Here is a 10,537-nt window from a genome sequence, read left to right as displayed (position 1 = left end):
CTGACATTAAGAACATTAAGAAGTAATATATGCTAATATTTGACTTGTTTATATAATTTTAGGGGGAAAATTGGAGTTGTGGAAAGGTCATCCCAAGGCCTACTCTGGTGAGTTTCCATCTTTTACATGACCAGTACTTTCTCACTGTCACGCTCATTTCTGACCGCATCTTAATGACTGTCGTATTGTTTGATGAAATCTGCCTCCTAATCACTGTGCTGAATAGATTGGAGATGCCAGACTGCCTTTGAGCTGGACAGAACATTTCTCTTCTATTAGCTAATGATACCTCAGGCTATAGAAAGTAGGGCAGCAGCTCTTCTTTTTTTTCTTCGTTTAATCTCTTCCTAAGGCCTGTCATAAATGGAAATGAGATCTAAATTATGCAACTGCCTATTCATTGCTGTAAAACGCTATCCCATTTACTGATGAGGGCTGTAGTTTCTCGGGGTCTGTACAAAAGGAGTGAGGATCTCGTCAATAGCACTCTAATGACAAGTAAAACCACCTGCAATGCCAGTCTACATTCCTGTGGTCTAGCACTGTATATGTGGATTGTTTCATCCAAATAAAACAAATCAGGAATGGGTTTCCCCCACAAAACAACTTGTATGCAGTTTTGCATAGATTGTGAAGTTTATAGGCTCACAACACAGGCAGTGAACAAAGCACTGGGCGCCAAGGATTTTGTCTGCATTGTTGTTTCACACAATCACTAATGGAATTGCCTTGCAACCACACAACCAACCTTTTCTGTTCTGTTATCCGTGGTGAGAAAGTATTTGTTTTTAAGGATGAAACAAAGGGAGCAAACTATCAAGACTTGAAGCAAACTATCAAGAAGGAAGCCGTCTTATAGGCTGGTACGATTAACGGATGAAGAAACACAGCGTGTTAATTCTAGAAGAGGCAGTGTTTTATAATGACTGCTTGAGGTAGCTCGTGGGCTGGTTGGGGGATTAAGGGCCGCGCTCCCTTTTCCTCATCAGAACTAAGTCTAGAGGTGTCAGGCGTAGTCACTCAGCACCGGGCTCCATTCTGGAAACCCTTCCCCTCAAGCTTATGAAACCTGATTGTGTTGACACGGCACCCAGCTTATCATGAAAACAACACCAAACCGCCACAGTTCAGTTGTCACTCGAATATGAGGAAACTTTGAATTATTGTTTGTTTCCCCGGTATTGAGTCAATAAGTCAAACTCTGTTTAAAGAACATTTGCGGAGGTTGACTGTCAGACTGCGTCTATTTTACAATACAGCCCACGTGTTGCTCTCTACATTTTCCGAATTACTTTTTTAAATATATTTTTTTTAACCTTTATTTAACCAGGCAAGTCAGTTAAGAACAAATTCTTATTTTCAATGACGGCCTAGGAACAGTGGGTTAACTGCCTGTTCAGGGGCAGAACGACAGATTTGTACATTGTCAGCTCGGGGGTTTGAACCCGCAACCTTCCGGTTACTAGTCCAACACTCTAACCACTAGGCTACGCTGCCGCCCCACTTGCTCTCTGTTTCTTCAGATGAACATCTTTGATGGTGTGACATTCTCTGGGGAGAGGCGGACTATCCATGCAGACCAGGAGGATTCTGGGATGGTGTTTCCACAGGGTGCCTCTGTGCGAGTCTTGGGAGGATGGTAAGAGGACCTTTAGAGCAAGTGGACTTCTTTTTAAGGTTGCTCACTCCTAAAACAGGAAGGATGCTCTTTATGAAGTTGTATATGCAACTTTGAATGACCAACATTCTAGGCTTCCAGAAGTGTTTTTGTCGGATCAAGGCCTAGAGTTTGGTGAAGCAGGTAGTTGAAAATCTGTCAAACTTGTATAAGTCCCCTGTAAAATAGCCCACCTGGTTCAGAAGGAGCCAGCCCTTCATCCTCTACTTTGGACTAATACCCCTGTCTCATCCATTCCCTACCTGACTCATGCACGCTCACTGAAAAATAGCCTTATTATTACTGAACATGAGGCTTAGGAAGTGTAGCTTATGTCAAATCAGAACATTTAGTTTAAATCGTGATTGATTCCTCTGAGCCTCCATATGTTCCTTCCCACTGTGTGTGTGTGTGGGGGGTGGTGACAGACGGTGATTGGGTAATTTATCGCTTTTCGCTCCCATTGATAGACCTGTCTGTTGATTAATATGCCCTCGCAAGACCTTCTTTTAATGTGACACATGTTCCATCATCAAGCCACAAGCCAATCGCATTGTGAGGCGGCACTGTTAATCATAAGGGTTGCGTACTAAGCCACACAAACACTGCCGTCACTGCACTGGTGCGATGGTGCGCCGATGCTACATTTAATATAGGAAAAACACTGTACATCAATGTACTATCAGCTCCATATTATCTTACTACTGCAGTTGGAAAAAGACAGTGCTTCCATTTATATTTCATGATGGAAAAGCTAAAAAGCATTCCTATACAGTGCCTTCGGAAAGTATTCAGACCCCTTGACTTTTTCCACAGTTTGTTATATTACAGCCTTATTCTAAAATTGATTAAATGGCTTTATTTCCTCATAAATCTACACATAATATCCCATAATGACTAAGCAAAAACGTTTTTTTAGACATTTTTGCAAATGTATTACCAATAAAAAACAAATATTACATTTGCATAAGTATTCAGACCCTTTACTCAGTACTTGGTTGAAGCACATTTGGCAGCGATTACAGCATTGAATCTTCTTGGGTATGACGCTACAAGCTTGGCACGCCTGTATTTGTGGAGTTTCTCCAATTCTTCTCTATCGCGCCCAGGCTCTGTCGTAACCGGCCGTGACCGGGAGGTCTGTGGGGCGACGCACAATTAGCCTAACATCATCCAGGTTAGGGAGGGGTTGGCCGGTAGGGATATCTCACGTCGCACTAAGCGACTCCTGTGGCGGGCCGGGCGCAGTGCGCGCTAACCAAGGTTGCCAGGTGCACAGTGTTTCCTCCGACACATTGGTGCGGCTGGCTTCCGGGTTGGATGTGCGCTGTGTTTAAGAAGCAGTGCGGCTTGGTTGGGTTGTGTATCGGAGGACGCATGACTTTCAACCTTCGTCTCTCCCGAGCCTGTACGGGAGTTGTAGCGATGAGACAAGATAGTAGCTACTAAACAATTGGATACCACGAAATTGGTGAGAAAACGGGGTAAATTTTTTAAATATATATATATATTTTTATTTATTTAAAAACTCTTGTCAGGTTGGATGGGGAGCGTTGCTGCACAGCTATTTTCAGGTCTCTCCAGAGATGTTCGATCGGGTTCAAGTCTGGACTCTGGCTAGGCCACTCAAGGACATTCAGAGACTTGTCCCGAAGCCACTCCTGCATTTTCTTGGCCATGTGCTTAGGGTCATTGAACCTTCTCCCCAGTCTGAGGTCCTGAGTGCTCTGGAGCAGGTTTTCATGTTCATTCATCTTTCCCTCGATCCTGACTAGTCTTCCAGTTTCTGCTGCTGAAAAACATCCTCACAGCGTGATGCTGTCTCCACCATGCTTCACCGTAGAGATGGTGCCAGGTGTCCTCCAGACGTGACGCTTGGCATTCAGGCCAAAGAGTTCAATCTAGTTTTCATCAGACCAGAGAATCTTGTTTCTCATGGTCTGAGAGTCTTTAGATGCCTTTTGGCAAACTCCAAGTGGGCCGTCATGGGCCTGAGGAGTGGCTTCCGCCTAGGCACTCTACCATAAAGGCTTGATTGGTGGAGTGCTGCAGAGATGGTTGTCCTTCTGGAAGTTTCTCCCAACTCCACAGAGGAACTCTAGAGCTCTGTCAGAGTGACCATCGAGTTCTTGGTCACCTCCCAGACCAAGGCCCTTCTCCCCTGATTGCTCAGTTTGGCCGGGCTGCCAGCTTAGGAAGATCCTCGGCGGTTCCCAACTTCTTTCATTTGAGAATGATGGAGTCCACTGTGTTCTAATGGACCTTCAATTCTGCAGAAATGTTTTGGTACCCATCCCCAGATGTATGCCTCTGCACAATTCCGTCTCGGAGCTCTATGGACAATTCCTTCAACCACATGGCTTGGTTTTTGCTCTGACATGCACTGTCAACTGTGGGACCTTATATAGACAGATGTGTGCCTTTCCAAATCATATCCAATCAATTTAATTTACCACAGTCAGTTGAACTCCAATCAAGTTGTAGAAACATCTCAAATATGATCAATGGAAAATGGGAGCTCAATTTCGAGTCTCATAGCAAAGAGTATGAACACTTATTTAAGTAAGTTATTTCTGCTTATACATTTTAATTACAAAAAAAAATAAGGTTTTCACTTTGTCTTTATGGGGTATTGTGTGTAGATTGCTGAGGATGTTTTTATATATTTTTTAATCCATTTTAGAATAAGGCTGTAACATGACAAAATGTGGAAAAGTAAAAGGGCACTGTATACTAGAAATAGGTTTAGTTGTTAATATTCATATCATGCTGCGCTAGGTTGAACTAATGCACATGACAGTATGTCTCTATGCCTCTCTGCCAGAGGCAGAGCAGGTTTACATACAGAGAAGTCTGGTAGATGTGTGCTATGCTGTAAGACTGCTCTCATATTTAATGGATGCAGAACGAGAAACCTTCAGTCTCGCAAACATGTTCTGCCGCCGTGTGCTTTTTGTCAAACGACTCACGCAAAGGCAGGCTCACTCGACTCTGCTCGCCATCACTAGTGAAAGTTTGGTGCCTTACGCAACATCTCATGCGTAATGGATGGGCCCACCTTCCATTTGTGTACTAGTACGTTGGCTCAGCCACCCTATCCCTAGTCCTGTTGTATTATTTACACCAAACCGTCATTCCCGAACATAAAGTGGGAAAGGCAAAGCAGCTTTCAGACCATGTGAGTGGGAGCTCTCTCCCCTGTCCACAAGAGTGGTGGAGAGAAAGAAAGCAAGTCACGTTGCAGCTTCGTTGTTGTGCTTGTGTGTGCTCTTCCCCCATCCACTTCTCAGGTTAACCAACCGACTGGCGTCCCATTGTTCCCTCTACAGTCCACAGAGGAAGTAATGTGTACGACTGCTTCGTCCTTCCCCAACTAGTTTTGCTTTGCAGTACAAGAGCTACTTTACAGGTTGACTTATTCAAGTTCAACAGATTTTCAACTACCTGACTCGGCAAACTCCTAGTCGTTCTGACAGAACCCCTTCTGGACACCCAGATTGTTGGTCATTCAAAGTTTTGAATTCAGTTCAAGTTCATCAGTGAAGGCGTGAGCCACATGGTTTCTCCTACATGCTAGTTATGAGGGATTTGACTTTCTCGTGAGATGCTTCCTCCTTGGGCTTCAACCCAGCAGCTTATCCTATCAGGAGCTATTGATCTCTGTCTCTCATGGTGGATGTATAATCAGTGAAAGCAGCCTAAGCCTTTTAGGAGAGTCAATATACCGCTTCAAAGCAGTTCCTGACCATCCACATAGATTATTTATGGAAGGGGACAATGATTAACATGGGGAAAAGTCCCTGAAAATACTTGTTTATGGGCTACTGGCGACACAAACACACACACACACACACACACACACACACACACACACACACACACACACACACACACACACACACACACACACACACACACACACACACACACACACACACACACACACACACACACACACACACACACACAATAGTGTTGTTTACACTGCACACATCACACCGCTGTGTTATTTTCAGAATCCACAATATTTGTTGACTTGGAAAGTTTAACCCCAGATAAAAGGCAGTGTTGCGGTCAAGTCTCAGCAGGGATATTGAACTATTGAAGGACTCTGCTTAGTTTCCCCATGCCCCCTACTGTGAGCTGTGGGCCTGTTGTTCAGGGGCATGAGTAAGCAGCTTTTAATATTTCAACAGAAGAAAAAAAACATTTGTGATTGCCAGATTGATTTCCATTACTGTCAGCACAGTGCTGTAATATTCTCTTCGACGTGTAACGTTAATCACCAGCTGTTGTTGTGTTGGGTGTGTGTCTGTACTGGTAGGGTGTGAAGGGGGATCTTTGAATTCTAGGTCCTGTCACCAAGGTTTCCATGGCAATGCCCCTCTGGCGTCTCTTTTTGTGCTTAGAGAGAGAGAGAGAGAGAGAGAGAGAGAGAGAGAGAGAGAGAGAGAGAGAGAGAGAGAGAGAGAGAGAGAGAGAGAGAGAGAGAGATTGAAGTGGGTGCTCACACAGTGTGTGTGTGTGTCGTAGCTGGCTTCTGTACCTGGAGCCGGGGTTCCAGGGCCCCTGGGTGCTACTGGAGGAAGGGGAGACGGTACTGAGCCACCAACTGGGCCAGCAGCAGGCCAGCCAGGGGATAAAGAACAAGCCCACCAGCATCACCATCGGCTCCATCAGAAGACTACTGAAGGTGAGTATATTTATTAGCATTAAATTACAGTGTCAAGTGCCATTAGTGATTTCCCTCCAACATTTCTATTGGGAGACAATGGTTCCATTATTTACACCTCCCAGTAGCCTCCGGTTTCAGTCAATCATAAATTGTATTAATTAATCCTCCATCTAAATGGCATGGCTTGAATAGGATTTTGTAGTTTTCAACTAACCCGTCACTGTTACAAATAGAAGAGAGACCAGTTGTAAAGTGAACAGTGTAGCCAAGCTGTAGTCTCAAAGGATACAACAGGGGGGAAACGCTGAAAAGCACAGAGCTGGAAGGACACTGAAGCTTTGGTAGAGGGCCAGGGTCTCTCTGTCTATCCCTCCTTCTTTCATTCTCTCCTCTATTTCTCTGACTTTCTCTCTCTCTCTCACTCTCTTTCTTCCTCTCTATCTTCCCCTCTCTCAGCCTTAGGCATTATAGTGGGGCCTGATAGAGTAGGATTGATAGAGCGGTGTGTGGAGGAATGTCTCCACATGTTGAGGGAATGCTGTTGTGTGTCTCTCTCACCGTTCAGGATGACAGCACTCCAGAAATTCATCTGCTTCCGATCGGAGCGCCAGGAGGAGCCACGGAGCATCTCTACTCGAAAGCGGACATCTTGGGAACACGTGGTGGACCTATCCACCTGTCAAACCTGACTGTCAAGTCTGGCTGGTGAGGAGCCCTATCCTATTCCTAGCCTGTTAGTGGTATCTGTAACTGTGTAGAGGAACTCACTGCCATTGTGTGAGAGAGAGCTTCAGTAGCTACAGGCTATATAGGCTCAAATAGGAAGCGCCATCATTGCTAAAACAACGGGGGAAATTACTCATTGAGAAGAAGTGTCCTTGCCAACCGGCGTCTATATTGTTTCTACTGAATTTGGGTGGATTGTTCTCTGCTAGCATGCACCTGCTAGGAAAGTCAATTTCCTGCTCAAAGTGTTTATAAAGCACACACATGGGGTATTACAGGAATGTTTAAGAGAATGGGGTGCTATTATAGAAGTAGAAGTGACGTCCTGTCCAGTTCAGGAATGAACACTTAGAATTGAAGTTTTTGCATGACCCACTTCAGGGTGGAGGTAGTGAGGCAGCCTAGGTATTGAGGTAATTCCTCAACTTCACAAACACACCCGCATTTACAGTAGAAGAAAGGCAAATTTAGGATCGGAATATGACTGCGATACTATGATGCAGCAGCCTCTGATAATTCTGACTGATTGATGAACCAACAACAGTAAACATGAAATGTTTTGGAAGCATGCCAGGATTTACTCCAGGTCATTAGCCGTTTTACAAGATAATGAGCCTTTGTCAACATTGTGTGGTGTCCATTAAAATAGTTATATATTGTTCAACTACCACCTACTGCACGGTCTGCATTGAAGCAGATTGAAATATTACAAGGTCAAGGCATCTTGGTTGTTCCATATCAACAGATTTTCAATATAATATTTTTCCTATCAGAGAGATAAAGTGGTTTCTGTTGTAGTGGAGATTAGTAACACTGACTGTATGACTTTGGACAAAGTATTGTTGTTTAAATATATCACAGTCACCAACAACAACAACATACCACACACACAATCACCAACAACAACAACATACCACACACACAATCACCAACAACAACAACATACCACACACACAATCACCAACAACAGCATAACACAATACAACATATACACAAAGCACACAAAAAATAGCAACAACAATGTCGAGGTCTTCTAAAAAATCATGTTACAATAAGCAGATTTTTAAAAATGTCACTGAATTCTACTATTCATTACTCTTTTTTTACAATTACATTTTTTTACTTGTATTTTTTACAATTAGTTTTAATAGTTTTCCTGGCAAATAATGAAGCATCTTCCAAAAAAATAAGAGTGAAAATGTACTGTATACAGTGCATTCGGAAAGTATTCAGACCCCTTGACTTTTTCCACATTTTGTTCAGTTGCAGCCTTATTATGAAATGCATTAAATAATTGTTTCCCTCTCACCAATCTACACACAATACCCCATAATGACAAAGCAAAAACAGATTTTTATATATTTTTGCAAATGTATTACACATAAATAACTGAAATATCACTTTTACATAATTATTCAGACCCTTTAATCAGTACTTTGTTGAAGCACCTTTGGCAGCAATTACAGCCTTGAGTCTTCTTGGATATGACGCTACAATCTTGGCACACCTGTATTTGGGGAGTTTCTCCCATTCTTCTCTGCAGATCCTCTCAAGCTCTCTCAGGGTGGATGGGGACCTTCACTGCACAGCTATTTTCAGGTTTCTCCAGAGATGATAGATCGGGTTCAAGTCCGGGCTCTGGCTGGGCCACTCAAGGACATTCAGAGACTTATCCTGCAGCCACTCTTGCGTTGTCTTGGCTGTGTGCTGTCATGACGTGACTATCATTAATGTGATGACTGTTTCATCATATCAATTAACTATGTTTAGTTATTACGTGATTAAATTAATAATGTAGCAATTAACTCATTAGCAACCTTGGGGCACCAAGAAAAAAGTTATTTAAACGAGTTACTATCTCCTGACTTAAACTCTAAAAATATAAATATCTCTTATCTCTCAATAACAGTCGATTGTTAATTATTATTACCTCATATCAGTCTCATTCTGACCTCGTAAATCTGCACGAACCCTAGTCTAAATGATGATTCAGCGATACACAAATCGGCTTAATTATTTATTTACTTACTAACCAAATAATCACACAGAAATACATAAACACACACACAGTATAGGTTGAATTGATTACTAACATTATACTTGTTACACAATGGAAAGGGGTGGGGAAAGAAAGAGCGGGAGAGACGGAGGGACCCATCGTACATACAGTTGGAAAACTATGGGAAGGGGAATGTGAATACTTTGCACATGATTGACTGCTCATTTGAAAATAATTGCAATGTATATATTTACGCTTGTATGTCTTTGTCGTCTCTCTCTGTTGAAATCGCCCGGTCCGTCTATGGGAAGTCGTTCGACAGAAGTCTCTGGTTTGTCCACCAGTGGTCGCAATGTCCTTTGTAGTTGTAGTAGGCTACTTTGTCTCTGAGTGTTCGTTAGATTTGATCCTTCAGATGTACCACACGGTGGTCGGAGGGAAATGTTCTTCCCCTCGTCTTCGTTAGACTGGATCCTTCAAATGTCACCCACGCAGTGGTCTTTGGTTGAGTTTACTAGACTAAAGTACTTAAACAGCTGCAGACTGAATGTTCCGATGTTGATGTTTTTCTTCTTCACTCGAGCGTTTCAGAGTCTTAACGTTTTATGGTCTGGTAGTTTTAAACCATTTCAATGTGTGGATGATCCTCACGTTCTCTGGTCTCAATGGTTCATTATTCAGGGTACAGCTAGGACCACTTTACACACTGGCAGCAACCCGGCATGTTTCGGTCTCTAGAGGTTTTCTTCTTCACTCGTGTCGAGAGTTTCTACCCATTTCGTAACATTCAGCTCACGCTGTTGGTCACGTTGGTCTGTTGTAAATTTCGTTAGGAGTCCTTTATAAGCACTCTGGAAAAAGGGCGTTCCATGCTTTTGGCATAATGTCTGTGCTCACGTGGGCGTGGTTACTGACTGATTAAAACTTTAAATGACAACAATTATCAAATTTAGAAGGCTAAAATCATAGTGCTATCTTTTCACAAGTAGTTTCATATTTAATCATATAAGTTTCACAACAGTTAGATATAAATCTGATAACTGGGATGTATACATTTGTAGAGTTACCATTATCTTGCTATACCATCTTTAATGACATCACAAATCAACAAATGATATGACATGATTATTGTTTGGATCCTCACCAACCATTTCCCACATTCTTTATGTTAGAAACATTGTTACATTATCCACTTTTGGATGATGGCGTTTTGGCTGCAGATTATCTCTCTACACACATCAGATTCCTTTGTTCAATACTGCAGGTCCAGAGAGAGAAAGTTTACAACCGGTCGTTAAAGTCATAAACCCCCCCTTCCTCTCTGGTGGGAGAGAGAGGGGGCTCTCTTTGATCCTCACACAGGAGGGAAAGTCATGACAGTGCTTAGGGTCGTTGTCCTGTTGGAAGGTGAACTTTCACCAAAGTCTGAGGTCCTGAGCGCTCTGGAGCAGGTTTTCATCAACGATCTCTCTGTACTTTG

At 42.9% G+C, this 10,537-nt stretch overlaps 1 protein-coding gene across 1 annotated transcript in view; it reads left to right on the top strand.

Moving 5' to 3' along the window:
- Nucleotides 1-10,537, top strand: part of LOC123998965 (beta/gamma crystallin domain-containing protein 3-like) — a 34,724-nt gene that overhangs the window by 710 nt on the left and 23,477 nt on the right. Inside the window, exons 2-5 of the mRNA XM_046304254.1 lie at nucleotides 63-107; nucleotides 1,524-1,639; nucleotides 6,191-6,350; nucleotides 6,898-7,037. Coding sequence (XP_046160210.1) covers nucleotides 63-107; nucleotides 1,524-1,639; nucleotides 6,191-6,350; nucleotides 6,898-7,037 — 461 coding nt within the window. The remainder of the gene's footprint in view (nucleotides 1-62; nucleotides 108-1,523; nucleotides 1,640-6,190; nucleotides 6,351-6,897; nucleotides 7,038-10,537) is intronic.

The sequence above is a fragment of the Oncorhynchus gorbuscha genome, linkage group LG16 (assembly GCF_021184085.1).
Source record: "Oncorhynchus gorbuscha isolate QuinsamMale2020 ecotype Even-year linkage group LG16, OgorEven_v1.0, whole genome shotgun sequence".
NCBI lineage: Eukaryota > Metazoa > Chordata > Actinopteri > Salmoniformes > Salmonidae > Oncorhynchus > Oncorhynchus gorbuscha.
The sequence above is the reverse complement of the archived record's forward strand: the minus strand, read 5'-3'. Positions and strand labels throughout refer to the sequence as shown.